The sequence below is a fragment of the Leucopleurus acutus genome (genome assembly GCF_964270905.1).
Source record: "Leucopleurus acutus genome assembly, chromosome: 2".
NCBI classification, from domain to species: domain Eukaryota; kingdom Metazoa; phylum Chordata; class Mammalia; order Artiodactyla; family Delphinidae; genus Leucopleurus; species Leucopleurus acutus.
The window spans coordinates 148,531,246-148,551,857 of record NC_139143.1 but is presented as its reverse complement, the minus strand read 5'-3'; the positions used below and the strand labels follow the sequence as shown (position 1 = coordinate 148,551,857).

The following is a 20,612-nucleotide window of genomic DNA, read 5'->3' as shown; positions in this document are numbered from 1 at the left end:
CAACTGAAGGACATGGCAACAAGGAGTTGAAGAACAGGTAACAAGGACCTAATGAAACTTGGAAGCTTTTGCACAGCAAAGGAAACCATAAACAAGACGAAAAGACAACCCTCAGAATGGGAGAAAATATTTGCAAATGAAGCAACTGACAAAGGATTAATCTCCAAAACATACAAGCAACTCATGCAGCTCAATATCAAAAAAACAAACAAACCAAGCCAAAAATGGGCAGAAGACCTAAATAGACATTTCTCCAAAGAAGATATACAGATTGCCAACAAACACATGAAAGAATGCTCAACATCATTAATCATTAGAGAAATGCAAATCAAAACTACAATGAGATATCATCTCACACCGGTTAGAATGGCCATATCAAAAAATCTACAAACAATAAATGCTGGAGAGGGTGGGGAGAAAAGGGATCCCTCTTGCACTGTTGGTGGGAATGTAAACTGATACAGCCACTATGGAGAATTGTATGGAAGTTCCTTAAAAAAACTAAAAATAGAACTACCATACGACCCAGCAATCCCACTACGGGGCATATACCCTGAGAAAACCATAATTCAAAAAGAGTCATGTACCAAAATGTTCACTGCAGCTCTATTTACAATAGCCAAGACATGGAAGCAACCTAAGTGTCCCTCAACAGATGAATGGATAAAGAAGATGTGGCATATACATATAATGGAATATTACTCAGTCATATAAAGGAATGAAACTGAGTTATTTGTAGTGAGGTGGATGGACCTAGAGATTGTCATACAGAGTGAAGTAAGTCAGAAGGAGAAAAACAAATACCGTATACTAACACATATATATGGAATCTAAAAAAAAAAAAAACAAAGGTCATGAAGAACCTAGGGGCAAGATGGGAATAAAGACACAGACCTACTAGAGAATGGACTTGAGGTTATGGGGAGGGGAAGGGTAAGCTGGGACAAAGTGAGAGAGTGGCATGGACATATATACACTACCAAATGGAAAATAGATAGCTAGTGGGAAGCAGCTGCATAGCACAGGGAGGTCAGCTTGGTGCTTTGTGACCCCCTAGGGAGGGTGGGGTGGAGGGAGATGCAAGAGGGAAGAGATATGGGGACATATGTATATGTATAGCTGATTCACTTTGTTATAAAGCAGAAACTGACACACCATTGTAAAGCAATTATACTCTAATAAAGATGTTAAAAAAAAAAAAATGGTAACAAAATGGTTGAAGTGACAGACTATAAGGTCTAAGCTGGATAGGGAAAGACATATGTGTAGCTAGGAGGGAGCCGAAAAACAAAGGAAGTGAAAATATTGACAAAGACAAAGTGTACAGAAGAAGCAAGGGCATAAGAGGCTGTGCTTGGGGGGCCTCTTACATGGGCCCACAGATCTATGGATAGGATTCAGGGCGCAAGAACTCTGGGATAAAAATTACATGTTTATCTTTACTAAGTTCTAATTAAAAATTAGCATTTCTTTCAATTATGAAACAGTAAATCACAATAGCATTAGCAATTCCTGTGACTTTGCCACCACAGATATAATCAATATCTTCATATCACATTACTATTGCAATTATCTGAAATACCATTCATCATATCACTACTTCAAAGTGATGGGTTAGTAGACTCACTGATAGATCTTGTTATTTAATGCATTAATTAAAAAGCACACATTACTGTATCACAGATTTAATACTTTCATAATTGTATTCTAATATAATTGATTTCCTTTCTAATTCTAAGGACTTTATTTTATGTATTTAAGAACATTATTCTGAGAAAAAGTCCATGGGCTTCATCAGACTGTTAAAGGGACCTTTGGCACAAAAACATTTAAGGACTCTGACTTAGAGGGTAGAATCCTGGAATTTTAAGCTTTGGAGGTGGAGAATTCAGGGGATGATGAGGCCTGGATGATGGTCAAAGGCTGACACTGATGGGTATGTGAAAGACTGGCGAGGAGGTCAAAGTGTGGGACAAATATCCACGTGGACACTGAATCACTCACTACAGTCAACCTCAGGATATGGGGTGGGAAAGACTGCAGGGCAGTTTGCAAAATCTGATGCCTGCAGAGCATGACCAAAAGGCCAACTGTGATGTGGCCTAGGGGAGAACAGATGCCAGAAGCCTCACACTAGGAAGGGTTTTTATACTCAGAAGCAAAGTATCAAATCACTGGTCCTGTTCTTTGTTCCATTTACCTCTTCTCAACTCTCAAAAACATGCCTCTGCCTCTTTCTACTCTGCCCCTCAACAGTATCCTCCATTCAACTCCTCTGTTTCAAAGTAAATAGGGCCTGACCCTTCGACAAATCTATAATTCTTATCTTCCCAATCAATCAAAGGTAGGAATGACTATAACCAAATAAACGAATTGCTTTCCTTGTCATACCTACCCATAGCCAACTATGAAGAATTAGGAATTCTGATGGTGGGGAGGTGAAAAGAAAGTAACTTTGGTGCAGAATACCTTGAGGGCAGTGTGATCCTTGTGAAATCAATTCCGTTTCAACCAGCATTTTTTTTTAATGAAATAGAATGGAAAGCATTAGAATGCAGAGCACATAATAAAAGGTAAGCACTCTTCTAAGAATCTTTTGTTTCTTGTTACACCCACACACCTCTATATTCTGAGTCTAATGTAAATGTACTAGATCATGGTCTAAAAAGTTTGAAAGCCATGGTTCTAAGGGTAGAGCCATTCTCTCTAAAGAGAACCTTATGTAAAAATAAAAGCCCAGGAGAAGATGATAGACAAGTTCAGAGAGAATACAGGATGTGGATCTGCAGCTTTCCCTGGGGTCTACTACACTGCTAATTGCCCTGCAATCAGCTCACATTCAAGTCCCAGCTCTGCCACTAACAAGACTTGTGTGTGAGACCTGAGGTAAGTCACAGCACTACCGAGCCCCTCTCATGTGCAAAACAGGGCCCAAACACCTCCATCTCACTTCACAAGATAGATCTGAGGTTCAAAATAAATAACGATACGAAATCACTCTGTAGACTATGGAACATTCTACTGTAGTTTTATTTTAAACTACGTAGCAAGAGTGATTAAAAAAAAAACTATGCTATGTACCAAAGAGATGCCCAAATCATGGTTACCCTATTGTGTGGTTAGACAAGCCAAATATTAGAAGTCGTGGAGAAATAGCAGGAAATTCTTTCTTTAGAGAAAGGCAGCTGGGAAAAGAACCCAAATAATAAAACTACCCATGTGTATAAACATGTCTCAAATAACATACATGAGAAAGTGGGCACAAAGAGGACTCAAAGTGAAGAAAAAAAAAATCACTGGTTTTGATGGGTAAGACTTTCTAAGAGGTAAAATGAATTGAGATTTGAAGAAAGGAACAGTAAAGCCTGTTTTCTCTTCATATCTTAAATTGTTTCCCAAGACCCAAAGATGCACCAGTTTATTATCCTTTAAGCCTAGTTCAGTAACACTCCTCCAGAAAACCTATACAACACACAAGCCCCTACCTCTAAATGCTCCTAGCCCTCAGTGTTTATATTCCTCATCTGACATACAACTAATATTATAAGGCAGTGTAAAACATATCACCCAACATGAAGTTAGGAAAGGCAGCCTAATGGAAAACAAGCAGCATACGTTTTATTTTTCTTCCTTGAAGTCTAGGACTAAAAAGACCTGGTAGTTTAAAACTATGCACCCAGCCTGAAAACAGGAATCTGCTGGCCCCAGCTCTATCTTCTTAAGCCTCTGGCCAATAGGTAACTTCTTATCTGCAGGGTAACTTAACTTCAAGTCACTTTCAGTGGCTACAAATTATGTAAGGATGCAATCTTATAGCACTGAACAGAATTCCAATATCCTAAATAATCTGATTAATATCAGAGGTATATCCTACAGGTTTAGTATACTTTCTTTCTTTGTTACAATACAATTATTACTTATAAATGAATTAAAAGTTTATCTTCCTAGTTTATCTTAGATTGTAAGTGCCTGAGGGTGAGAATAGTACCATTATTTTGACTTCCAACATATGTTTGTTGCTTAATGTGATATGTAAGAAACAAACTGAAAAAGCTGGGCAGGGGGAGGGGACAGGACCTCTACTCCACCCAACCCACATATTGCCTACCTCTTGTAGCGTCAACAAAGTATTAAGAATAGCTGGTAGTGTAGTCTGGACAACTCCAAATCTATCTTCTGTAAATGATGCTGCTACTAAGTGAGACAGACCTCAAGTGGAAAAGAAGAAAAAAGTTAAAAGCGAATCAAAATTAGGCAAATCTACTTGCAATACGTCTATTTGGGAAAGGATTAATATTCTGAATGCATAAAAAAACTTCTAAATAAAAAAAGAGGGAGTAATACAATAGAAAAATAGGCAAAAGACTGGAAAAGGCATGGAAAAAGTGCTTAACTGCAACAGTCTTGAATAAGATGACAGTCTCTGCCTTACGTTCTAGTAGGAAAAAGAATTTTTTAAAATAATATTGTGTTTGATAGTGATAAGTGCTAAGAAAACAAAGCCTGATAAGGGTGACAGCTGTGAGGATACTTTTCATAGGGTGGTCAGGAAAGGCCCCTCTGAGGAAGTATCATTTAAGCATTGAGAAGGCAGTATCTGTAAGATGAAAAGAAATAGTTCTTCAGGAACTAGATTTTCATATTTAACCTAAGCTAAATATGCTTAAACATGTTATGTCAACGTAAGTTGACGGTTAAAAAACAATCTATTAATTGCAGTTTTTTTGAAATAGAGAAAGAGAGGCAAGAACCCCAGGCTCAGTTTATCCACTTATATACAAGGAAAATTTCTGCCTAAATTAAAATACACCTAAATATCTAAGAAAAATGATCTATATAAAACAAAGAAATAACAATGTATCTGAATATTCAAAGATTGAGATCGAAGTCCAGAACTGATCTTTCACGGATTATACTTCAATATTTAACTAATAAAGAAATCATAGTTGCAGTTCACTGAGATTGCTTACCTTCTAATGCCCAAATATGCATTTGGGCATCTGAAAAAACAGCCTGAATGGAGGCCTCTGGGTGCTACAAATACAATAAAGACATTTAAGTAAGTTCCCCTGAAATGATAATTTCATCTAATCAATTATGTAGACTATAACAATAAATATTTCACAGCTGCCTCTGAAGAATTAAAACCTGAAATTCTTACACAGTATGATTTAACTGCAATAAAGCATTCTGCTACCAACTCATTGTGTGACCCTTGCCAAGTCTCTAAATCTCGATGGGCCTCAGTTTCTCATTTACAATAAGAGTTGAATAAATAATAAATATATTCAACTCAACCCACCTCAGGGGATTAGCATAGAGATCACGTAAGAGAAGCGTCAAGAATGCTCTATTTTTTTAAACAAAAGAATTGCCTAAATACATATTACCTCTCTTAAATCGTCTGCCCTCAATCCCACTGCAAAGAAAAACCACCCAACCTTCTCTAATACAGCAAGGTATTGTGGTGTGGAGCAATAATTGGCCCGTGTAAATGGTGGATTTCACAATACACCCAATGAAGCCTACTAAGTACAACAGCATGTTACACGTCCCAACTTTAAGTAGCAGTGTCTACAACTCCTTATCATACAATAGATCCACTTGCAAAATTAGAATCAAAAGCAGCCATTCACTTCCAAGGAAAAAGGAGATCTTATCTTGTTCAGCCTCTGCTCTGCCACTTACTGGCTATGTGCCCTTAGGCTAGCTACTTGACCCCTCTGAGCCTCAGGTTTCCTTATCTGTAAAATGAGGACAAAAAGACAACTCACAGGAATGCTGTTAGATTAAATGAGGGAACTTAAGTGAAAAGAGCATGGCATACAGAAGACAAAAGGGTAAGTTTTCTTCCCATCCTTCTGAAACAAAGCTCTGAAGTAAAACTTCAGACAACTCCTCTTCCTCTTGGTGGAAGACGAGACACCTTCCTCAGGGGTCTGATAGTTTAACCAGGGCTCTAATGGATAGCCTTATTGCTAGTTGGGTGGATCCTCCCTGCCACCACAGTGAAAAAACAGTTTCAAGAACTTGAAAGGATTCTTTGCTATGTGTATCTATATTCTATCAGAGTTACTGAGTTCTCTCTCCCCACCAGAGTATGACTCCCAAGGAATAAAAATGAGGAATGTACGCCAATGCAGAGTTTCACTTGAAGGCATTAACTGAGTGCACTATTAGTTAATACTACAGTATCTGGAGAAAGAGAGAAGCTAGATTAAAATAATTAAAACAAAAATTCTTTCCCCTACAAATGGGCAAGGTTTTCCTCATCAAAGGATTAACTGACACACAACAGCTGTAGCAGTGAAAACAGGAATGAATTTTTAGCTTCTACCATTGAGATTTACTCCCCTACAGCAGCTGGGGCAGCTGACTGACAAGTTGGAAAGTCATTTAGTTTGTGGTCTGAATTACAACTTTTATCCAACCCAAGTTTAACATCTGCAATCTAACCCAGTCATCTCTCTTCTGAACACCAAATTGGCCATAAAGATGTTAGCAGGACAATGAGCCATGAAGCATCACCATGGATCTACTCATTTTGCAGCAAGGGGCTACACATCAGCACAAAGCTGCCTGCAGCCAGGAAACTGAGAAGGCCAACTAGAGCCAAGCCTCAGGAAGCCACTAAGGTGAGATGTGTGTCTAGGGCAGCTACTGTTAAAAGGGAGGTTTAGCGAAGCATGATGCAGAGCTGTTTGGCTTGCTAGGATCAAGCTAAATATTTAGAAGTCAAATCCTACCTGCTACTTCATTCTTATTTTGTTTCCTCTCCCCCCATTCCCAATGCTATAACTACATATTCTTACCTTACTGAAAAAATACATTATCAGCACCCGTTTTGATAAGAAATTCTTAATCTGAGTTGGAAAAAGGGAAGAATTAACACATGCACATTTTGCAATTCTACTCAAATATAATATTACACATTTCCAGGTTCTTCCTGATACTAACTTAAATGAAACACTTCACATCTCACAAAGAAAGAACAGTATTTAAGGTAAACTACGTAAATAAATACCTCTGTACTATAAACTGGATAACCAAGATAGGCCATCTAACCTAAACTGCATTCCCATGTACACATGTCTAGCCCTCAAATTTAAGCCCTGTCATAATAAAAAAGGAACTCTAAGTGGTTCTGGTGATATTTTCTAAGACCATATTCTTTCTCAATTCTCTACAACTGTCTTACCCGTTACCTCTTAATACCAAAAAAGAGCATGTTTCCCCTACCAAAAAAAAAAAAAAGATCTTAAGACATGAAGTGGTTTTCTACTAGTTGATATTTACAGGGAAAACAATTTTCTTAATATTAAGCTAAAAGCTACATACCCCAACTGACTTGAGAGTAAATTCATGACATAGCAGTACTTATGGCATATAGAGCCATATGGGATCCTGAAGTTTTGTAAAATGCCTTCAGTTCTGCCCTCTCTATTAATTGATCACTCTATCAATGAACATGATATTATTTCTCCCATCCTAAAAGATAAAACCCTTCTTTGACCCCTCAACTCCTCCCAGCTACTACCCCATTTCTCTGTTCCCCTTATAACAAAACTCCTTGAAAGATCTAGCTTTTCTTGTGGTTTCCAATTCCTCTCCCAGTCTCTCCTGAACCCACGCCAATCAGGTGTTCATCCCCTCTACTCCACCCAGTAGCTCTTGTCAAGTACTCAATGACCTCCACATTTCTAGCGCAACAGTTCATTCTTAGTTTGCGTCTCATGCTACCTATCAGCACCATCTCTGACACTCACTTCTGTCTGAAACACTTCTTGGTTCTTTCTCACCTCAACGGTCTCCTTTGCTATTCCTTCTCATCCCCCAGACCTCGTCATTAGAGGGTCCCGGTTCTTGCATCTCTCTTCTTCTATATCTATATTCCCCAAGAATTTTCACGGAGTCTCATGGCTTTTATACTCTGATGACTTCCAAAATTTCATTTCTAACCTGGGCCTTCCCCTAGACCCCAGATGTGTGTCTAATACCTTATTCAGTATTTTCACTTGGTTGTGTAGTAAGTATCTCAAAATTGACATGTCTAAAATCAAACTCATGATTTCCCTACCTTACCTCTATCAAATCTCTTCTTCCAGAATCATCAGTAAATTGCAACTCAATAAACTGCAACTACATTATTTCAGATCCTCAGGCCAAAAACTTTAGAATCAACACTGACTCTTTCACACCACAACCAAACCATAAGCAAGTCCTATTACATCTACCTTCAAAATATATCCAGCATTTTAGTCTCCACCACAACCACTCTGGTCACAGAGACCATCATCTCCCCCTAGATTACTTTAACAGCTTTACTACTGTCCCTCTGCTTCCACTCCTGCCCTCTGAGGATCTAGTCTCAACATAGCAGCGCTTTTCAAAATGTAAAGTTACATCATGTCATTCTTGTGGGTAAAACCATGCAGTGGCTATCCATCACATTCAGAGAAAATGTCAGTCTTTACAACGGCTAATGGGCCTGACGAGCTCTGGGTGCCCGCTACCTGTCTTATCTCACCACCCACCTATACCACTCTCCCCTCACTCTGCTCTGGACACACTAGTGTCCATACCGTTCCTCACGCAAGCCAATCCTACTCCCACCTGAGGGCCTTTGCATTTTGCTGTTCCCTGCCCTCCCTTCAGGCCTCTGATCAAGAGTCACCCTATCAACGAAATGTCCCCTGATCACGCCATATAAAATAGTACTCTCTTCCCCTAGGTACTGGTCTCCTTTACCTGCTCTATTTTCCTACATAGCACGTAAGACATCAAATTTCTTCCCTTTTAAGACATATATTTTTCATATTTTGCACATGACATATCAGGATGCATCTTATAGTCAATAGCATGTCACGGTTTAACTGGCAACTTTTTTTTCTTAGTGGTACGTAAAGTAAGTCTTACAATTAATAGTACAGTTGACCCTTGGAAAAACTCGGTTGTTAGGGACACTGACCCTCTTGCAGTTGAAAATCCACCTATAACTTACAGTCCGTCCTCTGTATCCACAGTTCCACATCAGTGGATTCAACCAACTGCAATCGAGTAGTACTGTAGTATTTACTACTGAAAAAAAATCCACATATAAGTGGACACACAGTTCAAATCCGAGTTATTCAAGCATAAACTGTATTTTTTATATTCAAAGAAATGTAATACACTTGCTTGCTCACCTCTTTCCCCTCACTAGAATGTAAATATATGGTCAGGGACTTTTGTTCGCTGTTTTTCCCAATACCTAAAACCACACCCTATATAGATGAAGAGCTCAATAAATATCTCTTAAATGAAAGAATTCACAGATCAAAGGCACTGTATTAGGTTAAGCCAAATGAAATTGCAATTTCTATAACTCAAAACCAGTCAAATACTGGCAATTTTATATGGGTCAACTTAACACATTAAGCATCCCCAAAGTCCTATTTATTCCTAATGGCTTACTTAAGTGAGATCCTTGATTCTCTCAATGTTACATGTAACTATAAATCCCATACCCGTATCATCCTACCTGTTCACGTTTATTCTGAATCCATGAATAAATCACATTGGGCTGTCTCACTGTCTTACCCTCAGCACTAACAGAGGTAGATGGAGAAGGATTAGAATATTCAGTCATTTGCTGACCTACAAAAAAAAAAACCCAAGAATGTGAAAACTTAGCCTGATTCTCTGCAACTATGACATTTCAAATTTTAGAAAATAAATAGTCCTCACCAGAAGCCGAAGTCCATAATCTTGGCCCTCTTCTTGTAAGCTGAGGACTTTGAGGTGACGCATAGCACGTGTTTACATCAAAAATCCCAGCCATCCGATTCACTACACTAGAGCCAAATGGGGTCGCCAAGGGACTTGCAACATCAGGTGTAGACAATTTTGAGGAGAACAGCGATGTCTTAATTAATGATGGCACTGAAGGCCGAGGCATCTGGCTAGATTTGGGGGTTTGAAAAGTAGTTTCTTCTGTAAAAGAACAGATCCAGTGCTGAAGAGGCAACCTGATCAAAGCAGGCCACTGTGGAGGTTCTCAAATTTTACACATCTCAATTCTTCGTTTAACACATTTAACCAAGGCTCAGTAGATTGTTTCCATTTAGGTTTACATTCTCAACATCCATATTTTACTACTGCAACTTAGTGAGCTTTATACATCTTTTTCTGTCAGGGTGGTACAGCCCCCGTTTTTTTTCTCTAAACAGGTATCTTCATCTTCAAGGTCAATTTTTCTAACTCTAAGCTGCTTTGAGTGAACCTATCAACTTATACTTTTTTTTCAAATGGCAACAACCTTATTGCATTAGAATATGCCCAGGGTTACTGCATGATCTTACTGTAACTAGTACTTGGCTGAATCAAATCTACAGTGTGAAAATGTACAGAGAGAGTGCTAACCTTATCCCATTTTCCCCAGATTTCTTTCAAGTTAACAGAAGTCACACCAGAGACTAATTTGCCTACAAATCTGATCTGTAAACAGCTTCTTCAAAAGTTATCTCATAACTGTACCAATTTATAGAGTCTCTTGTACAAAAATAGAACATCTTTCTGCCACTCCAGTACAAGGCACAAAGACAAATAAATTATACTAGTATTCTATCTTTTTAATAAAACTGGCATAAGACATCAAACATTTAAAGTACCAAATTTTCATGACATGACTCTTTAAGGGTTAATGGCAATAACAAATATTTGGAGAATCGATTTACAAATTAAGATTGGGGTTTTTAAGTTTTGCGGTTATTCCTCAAAATTAGAGGCAAATTTTGACTGAGTAATGGGATATGACAACAATTTAAAATAATGAATAATCCATATTTGGTCTGGCCCAGGATCTCCCCCAACTCAGAATTACAATGATCTTTCTAACATGCTAATTTGATGTAACTATAGCTACTCAAAATTCTCTAACAGTGCCACATCTAAAGGATAAAATTTAAACTCCTCCTTTCATTATCAAACATCATCCTACCCATTCAGACTCCTTTTTGACAGACTTCCTTTTAGCAGTTACATTGTCTTGTCATTATTTGTGTGCCTCCCACGAAAAGGTCAGTTCCAAGAATGTTTTTTCATCTTCAACTCTTTGGCTTCTAGCACAGTGCTTGGTACATGGTAGGCATTCAATAAATGCTTGCTGAATAAATAAATGCTAATCTGAATGCTAAGAACATCTGAAACACTCTAGAATCTTCTAAAATCTGACATTCATGAACTTATCTAAATAACTTTTCTTTTCTAATCTCTTTATTTTTGGTCTATGACCCCAGCAGAGTAATGAAGTCAAAGACAGAGATGTGTTTGCTTTGGCCCATATAGTGATTTTTTTAAATATCAAGATTAGGTGCCAATGTTTAAAAGTGGTAGATTTTCCCTAAAACTTCTTCAGGCTTCTCTTTAAAAGAAAAAAAAAGCCCAGAAGTTCAGATACTGGGTCCAAATTTCCATATGGGAACAATGGACTGAAGCTAACCCGCAGCTTCCCATTTCAGATGAAGACTGTGCTCTCAAGTTTACCACAGTCCTCACCCAGCCAGTTCTGCCCATTTTCATTAAATGCCTGGCTCCAAAAGGCACTGGAACATTAAGTCTTTTTATCAGTCTTACATTCCTAGGTATTGTCTACTTAAGGTGTTTTGTGAAATAGCATAGGTTCCTCCACCTGTACTTTTTCCTCTCAGCTTTCATCTTTCAAACATTATATCAAGCTATCTTAAAACAATGAATGTGATGCCCCCATCCCCAAATCACCGAGTCATTGCAGTTGCTCCTCTCTGGGCACCGCCCAGGAACTTTTTATCTCTGGGATACTGCAATCACAGCAGCATCCAGTATTACCTGTAAAGATTCACCTGGCTCTCTACTAGAGTAAGCTGAAGTCCTCTATTTGATGATTAACATTTTGTTAGCCTTTTTAACACCACCACCACCACACTGGACTTAATTTTTTCAATCTACAATAGTACCCAGGCCTTTTTCTTGATTCAGTACAATATCCCATATATTGGATCAATTTTCCCTAAAAATATATACTTCACACTTATATACATATCCTTACATTAACTACTGTTACCTTCCGTAGGAAATAAAATGTAAGTGCTTTCCCCTCTCTTAGTAGTATTAGGAGTTACCTGGAGAATTCAATTTCTTAGGTTCCACTGGGTAGGATGAAGACATCACTCTCCCATTTGTAGCAGCAGCTTCTTGATAGAGTACAAGTTTCTGAGTCATATCATTTAAAAGATTCAAACACTCTCTTGAAATGGCTGTCCAACTGTGGGGATGTCCACCTAGGAGGTCCAAATACCAGCTTTTAAAATGTAGATAATCTTATGGTCTCCTCTCAAAGTGAGGAGAAAAATCAACAAGAAATGCTATATTACACTTCGCATCAGGGCCCACTTTTCTCAGTCAAGCTACCATTTATACTCATGCCATCTAATACACAGCAGGAGTTCAATAAATATTTGGATGAAATAATTTTCGTAAAAGTCTACAAGCAAAAATTTGCTATTTTACCATTAAAAAAACCATTCTCAAATTGGTTGCTAAAATAAAGCCAAACATTGTTGCACAGTTTGAGTGAAAAAGACCCAGGTTACTTCACTAGCAGTACTGAACACACTGAAGACTTATGACAATGAACATGTCTAATGAGAGGCACCCCATGGCCCCCAGTGACCTCTAAATTGCTGTGGCTCACCCACTGTGCTTCCTTACATTTTCATTTGCAAAAGAGCTCTTATTTGCTATTACATCTATAGAAGTGACACACTATTTGACAGTGATCATACTTTATACTGAGTGTTTATGTATCTGCTATCTTATTATTTAACTACTGTGATCCACACTCTTAAAAATTCCCTTAATTCTCATTATCTTTTGATTTTCTAAAACCTTTATCTCCAATAGCTGTCATGCAAAAATCGACTGTGCGGTGAGAATAGCAAAGGAGTCCACTGAAAACTGGTTTCTCCATCCTGGGCATTAAACAATCATTCTCTCTTCACTTAGGTCCCTCCTTAAATCTTTCTTCCCATTTACAACTTAAGAGGAATACCACTTAACCTGAAAACAAACAAAATACTCCATCAATAGGCCCCAGGACATTTTTTTTTCCTAAATTATTTTTTTTTAATTTCTTTCTTTATTTATTTTTGGCTGTGTTGGGTCTTTGCTGCTGCACATGGGCTTTCTCTAGTTGCGGTGAGCGGGGGCTACTCTTCGTTGAGGTGCGTGCGCTTCTCGTTGCAGTGGCTTCTCTTGCTGCAGAGCACGGGCTCTAGGTGCGCAGCTTGAGTAGTTGTGGCTCGCGGATTCTAGAGTGCCAGCTCAGTAGTTGTGGTGCACGGGCTTAGCTGTCCATGGCATGTGGTATCTTCCCGGACCAGGGCTCGAACCTGTGTCCCCTGCATTGGCAGGCAGGTTCTTAACCACTGAGCCACCAGGAAAGCCCCCCAGGACGTTTTTTACCGCTGTATCGCAGGACCAGTAAGGAACTATGTAATGGTCCAGTTACATTTTTTTTCTTCCAGTTTTCAGATATAATTGACATACAGCACTGTATTAGGCTTAAGGTATACAGCATAATGATTTGACTTACATACATCATGAAATGGTTATCACACTAAGTTTAGTGAACATCCATCAACTCTTACAGATACAAAATTAAAGAAATAGAAAAAAAAATTTTCCCTGTGATGAGAACCCTTAGGATTTACTCTCTTAACAATTTTCATATATAACATACAGCAGTGTTAATTATATTTATCATGTTGTACATTACATCCTTAGTACTTACTTATCTTATAACCGGGAGTTTGTACCTTTTGACTGCCCTCATCTAGTTCCCCCGCCCCCACCCCTTGCCTCTGGTAACCACAAATCTCATCTCTATTTCTATGACCAGTTACATTTTAATAATATGTTCTCTGGCAGAGAACATGCCACCCTGGTACGGTTTACTTGAATATCTTGTGAAAACATTTAGTGTATAGAGAATTCTTAAGTAAACCTCAGTCTGCTAGAAAAGTATTGCTACAGTTAATTTTCCACAGCATCAGCACTGGATTTTTCATACTACCAAAAGGAGAGTGGCTCCAATCATCTATATTTTTATATAACTGGATTTTATTTCCATGTAACATGTAACTATAGGTTTATTTTATAATGTGGGAATTGGCGAGTTTGGCAAAATAATGAAGAGCTTATTACGGAGATGTAAAGCTATCCAGGTTCTGTCCCCACTGGTGCTGGGCTGGAAGGCTTTCCCTCTAGGAACAAGGCAGAGCACTACTGGCCCAGCTGCAGTCTGGAGGAGCTCGGCAAGTAACAATGAAGAAGTGTTTCAGAGTTGCCAAGAGTGTCCTTGGGCCTATCACCATCAAGTCTATTGATAGTTTCTTTTCACTTCTTTTTTTAAAAAGGAAGGCAAAGTTGCATGGCAGGAAGGGGGAGCTCTGCACTTAAGAGTCAAATGACAGAATTTCTTATTCCAACTCTGACATTAACTTTATTAAGCCATTTTAATCTCTCTCAGACTTAGGTCCTCCATAAGGATTAAACCATCTGATTTTTAAGACCCCTTATAGCATTAAAACTTCTGGGATTCTTAAACTGTACTTTTCTGCTCTAAAACTGTCAGCCTACCTCATAATTTCTTCAGGTGAAGGGAATGAGAGGACAGAAGGAAATAATATAAAAATTTAAAAATACTTTTCCTGGAAATATAATTTCTAACCACAGCAATGCAAACAGTTGTACAATGTTTAAATCAATACTCCATTTAATGGAAGTATTATTAAATATGTGTGATATTTAATGATGTGTGATATTTTAATAAGTGTATCGAGCTCACCAAACTTTAAGTGGAACACTTTCTGCACACACATACTCAGTCCCTATTAGGTCTATTATTTTTAGCAATACCTGGCTGGCTAAGGCTAAAAACTTCTTGTCTTCGTGAAGGAGAATATTGAGAAAGCAACATCAGGTCCTGCAAGGCCAAATACTGAAAGGGAAAAAAATACACACTATTTAATTTTTTTAACCTCTACATAAAATCTTATTTATGAATGGGGCTCAACACTACATATCTAAGGGGAAATCAGTTGAAATTTTTCATGAAGGAAATACTTTTCAGAACCATAACCTTCCTTTCTAGACTTCCAGAACCTTCTTGCCTCTACCCTCTGTAGGCTACCCTAGTCACTGTGGGCTCCAGCTACTGAGGAACTACGGAACTCTCTGTGTTCCTTCCCACCTTATAGTGGGAAACTTAAAACACCACTTCCTCCTGGAACTTCCCTGGCCTCCCCGGCAAAAACATATACTCACACAGCTCTCAACCATGGTACTTACCATAATTTATTGTAACTGCCTGCTTACTTGTCTCACCGGGTTCCACCCACTAAACTGTGAGGCAGGGACAATGTTTTGCTCGCTGCCACGTCCAAAAGCAGTGCCCAGGCACACAGTAGAGACACAACATATGCTGTACTTTTTTACTCAAAATCCTCATTTTGTTCCCTGGCAAACCACTTCACTCATCATTCAAGATACCATCCCTTCTGCGAAGGTTTCCTGCTTTGGTCCCAAGCAGAGTAAGTGGTTCCCACTGCACTTACCACAGTAAATTTTCATTATTTTGTGTATCTGCCTTTTCCATTAGGCTGTGCTTTGTCTTATTCATCATTACACCCTAAGCAACTAGCTGTGACTAACATCTGCCCAGTAAATAAAGATCTTCTAAATAACCAAATGAGTAACTGATATTTTTGTTTATCTAATAAATTAGTCATAATTGATATTTAAAGGTAATCAGAACCTTAGTGGGTCATTTTCTTATTAGTTTACAACTTTTCTAGAGTGTAATCCAAACTCTAGGTTCTATTTTAATTCTTTTTTAAGTACTATGACCTCTTCACAAGATCATATATATTGTAGTTCTACTTTTAAAATTTCAAAATGAAACTTAAATCAAAACAATTTATTCTCACTTAGGTTGATTTATAAACGTACTGCAACTTCTTTAGACTCTTTTGATTAAAATTTGTTTTAGGATTATTACCATTATTCAAATTTTAAGAGAGTTCATTGAATATGTACACACTATCAAGTACTTCCTTTGATCATAACAGCCAACAATTCTATATGAGTGAAAATATACCTTAAACCAATGATTAAAAAAAAAAAAATCAGTGTTTTGTTTTGCTACCATGAAGAATTTGTGAAAAGCTAACGTATATGGTTGTATATCATTATATTTCATGCTTGAAATATTTTTATATTTCTCCTAAATACAGAATTAGTCTAGCTTATACACATACGTTGCAATATATACTTGCATCTTAGTCACTTGGAATGAAAACTGAAAAAGTAAACAGCATTTAATGTAGCATGTAGGTGATTTTTACAATACTTTTTACAGTATTAGAATATTCTAGGTCCTCAAAAAATATATCGAAATACTTAATTATGCAAATATTAAGTCTATTCCATAAGGTAAGTTAGAGATGACTGTGTAAAGACACAAAATGCATAGTTCCGCTACCTTTATGATGAGGGGAGGATTGCTGTTTAAAACTTTCGGGAGGCATTCATCTGACTCTTCTGAAAATGGTGGTTGAACAGGGAACAGACGAGCCTATCAAATATAATCAAATATAAAGACTATGGAATGATTATTTTCATGACTTAATTACATTCAGTAAATTAGCACTATTTGAAATTTATTATAAAGGAGACAATACAACCAAACTAACATCTTTAGTGTTCCTCGCAAAAACAGATTGCATTAAAATTACATATACCCAAATACACTACCTTCTAACATGTTACTTTCCCAATTTTACTAGATCTCTGACTTCCAATAATAGAAACAAATTTAAGAAAAAATTTTCTGAAGTCACTGGAGGGTACAAACCTACAGAGATGGTAAAATAAAACAGAAACACTCATTTTCTAAGACAAACATTTGGATGATGAAGACAATGCAATTCCTACTCATTTAAAATCATTTCTTCAATATAAATTTTTAAAAGTTCCTTCAAAGAACAAGTATTTTGGGCTTCCCTGGTGGCGCAGTGGTTGAGAGTCCGCCTGCCGATGCAGGGGACACGGGTTCGTGCCCCGGTCTGGGAAGATCCCACGTGCCGCGGAGCGGCAGGGCCTGTGAGCCATGGCCGCTGAGCCTGTGCTCCGCAACGGGAGAGGTCACAACAGTGAGAGGTCCGCGTACCGCAAAAAAAAAAAAAAAAAAAAAAAAAAAAAAAAAGAACAAGTATTTTATTGCCTTCCTTATATTTAAATATTTTACTACTGATCAACAGTATCTATATCAATAGCATGTAAAATTAATTTAAAATTCAGGCCGATCTAGTATATGCTCAGTAGAGAAATAGAAACTTTCAGATGAGAATTACACTATAGATAAAACATAGTAAGTACCACTAACAGTTCATTCAGTTTAGTTTTCAAACATTAAGAACAATAACACTGTTCCTCAGAAAAAAATACAAATAAATGATGGTTATAAAAGATACATGCCTTATGAAATCTCAGAAGAAAAACCAAAACCCAACTTCTCAAAATGGCTTTGGGCACAACAACATGCTGATCAGTGCTCTACTAAAAATAAACCTCTGCACTCCAAAACAGAAAAGTACTGACAAAAAACTCAATACTAACCTCTGTGGCATAGATTTTGAAGAGGATCCACGAGATGTACCAAGTCATCAGGACAAAGACACCACAGAGCCAGACATGGTAAAGTAATGAGAGATTCAAGAGGCCACTCACAGTGTCAAGAGGCCTATGAAACTGCCTGTGAAAGCAGAAATCACTATTTAATCCTGTAGGAAAAATACAATCTAAGCATTTAAGAGACATGAGGCCCTACACTGAGAAACAAACAAATCCTATTTCTAAATAATAATGGTGATAGATTCCTCTCCTTTTGTACCCTGTACAGTTCTTTCACTAATACCTTCTTATAAAGTACACAAGGGAGCCTTAAGGGAAGAGCAGACCTAAACTAGCTCTTAGTTTCTTGCATTCCAAATCTTCACTGTCACTTTCTATGATGGAAGAAGTCTCCCCTAGAGACTGGGTAAAATTTTATTATTGTTGTTTTGTAGCTTGATACTTAAAAACCATTCAGCATGACTAGCACCTCTCCTGGACCAGATTTCAGCTCTATCTGTATATGTATAAACAGTTTCATAGTAGTTAAGAACACAAAGTACTATCTAAAAATAACAAACTTTACTTTTAAAATAAGTTAAGCAACTCTGTTAGAATGCTAAATAAAGGGAATGCAGGCAATGTTACCAAAACCTTGAAGAGCTCAATTTGCAAAGTCATTATAATCCTACAATCATACTTAGCAATTGTGAAAACAGGACTAGAACCTCTGACTCTGCTATTTGTAAATGTTGTGATTTTGTTAATCACTTGACCTAACCTACCCTCAGTTTCCTCATCCATATGGTGGCATAATCTCTTCATTCTACCTCTTAGGGCTTTTATGAGATTTAAAACAGTTTATGTTAGGAGTGCCCAGCGTAGTACTTGACCTTCCTTGGGGTTGGGGTGGCGGTGGGGATGATAAAATTTTTTTTCTGCTTTTAAATAAGCATCACTGAGGGCCTGGCATACATTAAGTCCAGAATATCAGGCACTGCCATACAAACAAAACATTTTTTAGGTGAAAGGAGGAAAAAAGTATTATATTAAATTTCTATCAATACCATTATTATTTTTTTCTTTCCATTTGACCAAGTATAAAACCTGGGCTAACATAATAAATGACCCACACGTTTGGTTTCATATATACTGATTAAGCAGAAGACAAAACTAAATTTTACCTAGCAACTTATAAAGTCAGGAATTTTTGGAAATCTACACTGGAGAAACCATAATACCTCAAACATCCATTAATGTCGATATTCCCACTCCTCAAAAGCGATAATAGTTACGATCATACAAAAGTATCACAGTGGAGTAACCAATAATTAAAAGAACAAATACTAATAGAGAAGTTTACATTTATTCGCTAAATAAAGATTAAAGCTTTGCCTATGTGCAAAGTGCATAAGGAATAACTAGAACAATAAACCCCAATGCTGTCACTCCATTGCTACTTATGACCTTCAACTGGTCACGTGACCTGACTCAAATCTGGTTTCCTCACAGGTAAAATTAGAGTAAAACCATAGTATGGTGCTCATCTACCACAACATAGCAAAGAATGATTATTGAGGAGAAAAACAAAAGAGAGGTATGTCCATGCAACTCAAGAAATCCACTTATATAAAAGCTGTATCTAACAAAAAAGGAATTATCGTTGCTTATTTTTGGGGAAAGGAACTGGGTGACTAGAGACAGAGGCCAACAGATTCACCATATACCCTTTTATATACCATTGGAATTTTAAATTATGTGAACTATGTGTATTCAAAAATGAATGCAGGGGCTTCCCTGGTGGCGCAGTGGTTGGGAGTCCGCCTGCCGATGCAGGGGACGCGGGTTCGTGCCCCGGTCCGGGAGGATCCCACATGCCGCGGAGCGGCTGGGCCTGTGGGCCGTGGCTGCTGGGCCTGCGCGTCCGGAGCCTGTGCTCCGCAATGGGAGAGGCCACAGCATTGAGAGGCCCACGTACCGCAAAAAAAAAAAAAAAAATGAATGCAATTTTTTAAAAAATTTAAAGGCTAAATCTAAATAAAACATCTGGAAAGTAGCAAACATCTAAAAGGATGGAGAGAATTAAAAGCATTAAAATTAGACTTTTCAGGATCACTTACTCATCTAACTGAAGGTCCATAGCAGTGCTAATCCAAGCTTTGGGAATGTGGCCTGAAATGAAAAAACACCATGCTATAATCATAAAAAGTTAATGAAACAAATCTTAATCATGCTTTGGAACATGAGGTGGATGAGATGACCAAGTAGACACCAAGACCTCAGTCAAAATGCTAGACTTTGATTAGGAATGGGCAGAAAAAGAGAGTAATTTCTAAATACAGGCAGTCCTTGCTTTGCACACGTCCAACATGTACATATTTCAGTTACTGTGGTTTAATAACACCAGCCTGCAACAACACAATTCAAATTTCAGTTACTGTAGCCTTAGCTGTGCATAACTGAATATAGCAATTCTAGCTTTTCAGTAGTACACAAATCAGTATATAGATAACAGATGGACATCCTTTCTTTCAAAGTCTGTTAGTGATTAGTCACTCACGTCTGTTATTCAGTTCTGGCACAGACAGCAAAGCATGTAGTTGTGTCGCCTCCTTATCTGCCATGATAAATCTCCATGACATTTTACCAAAACGAAAAACTGAAAGAGGAAACTGGCCAAAAAGACCAAAGTGCAACAAAGAAATGAAAAGTGGTAACACTGGAAATCTGAATGAAACATAACTGGAATTAAAGAAGAAATAGTTGGCATGGATATGTTGACACAGCTGCTACGACAGCCCAAATGTATTGATACAACAACAGGGGAACATCCAGGCTGATTGCAGTAGGTTAATAAAAAACAACAAAGTGTTAACATTAAAATGACAATTATAAAAGCTACGTAGAAAAATGGATTATATAAA

At 37.7% G+C, this 20,612-nt stretch overlaps 1 protein-coding gene across 1 annotated transcript in view; it reads right to left on the bottom strand.

Moving 5' to 3' along the window:
- The window catches only part of NDC1 (NDC1 transmembrane nucleoporin), a 48,304-nt gene that overhangs the window by 14,135 nt on the left and 13,557 nt on the right, over positions 1 to 20,612 (bottom strand). The window contains exons 7-16 of the mRNA XM_082834526.1: positions 19,809 to 19,860; positions 17,695 to 17,830; positions 16,559 to 16,651; positions 14,935 to 15,016; positions 12,138 to 12,296; positions 9,727 to 9,972; positions 9,521 to 9,636; positions 6,813 to 6,863; positions 4,971 to 5,034; positions 4,109 to 4,209 (exon numbers count right to left, since the gene is read on the bottom strand). Coding sequence (XP_082690652.1) covers positions 4,109 to 4,209; positions 4,971 to 5,034; positions 6,813 to 6,863; positions 9,521 to 9,636; positions 9,727 to 9,972; positions 12,138 to 12,296; positions 14,935 to 15,016; positions 16,559 to 16,651; positions 17,695 to 17,830; positions 19,809 to 19,860 — 1,100 coding nt within the window. The remainder of the gene's footprint in view (positions 1 to 4,108; positions 4,210 to 4,970; positions 5,035 to 6,812; positions 6,864 to 9,520; positions 9,637 to 9,726; positions 9,973 to 12,137; positions 12,297 to 14,934; positions 15,017 to 16,558; positions 16,652 to 17,694; positions 17,831 to 19,808; positions 19,861 to 20,612) is intronic.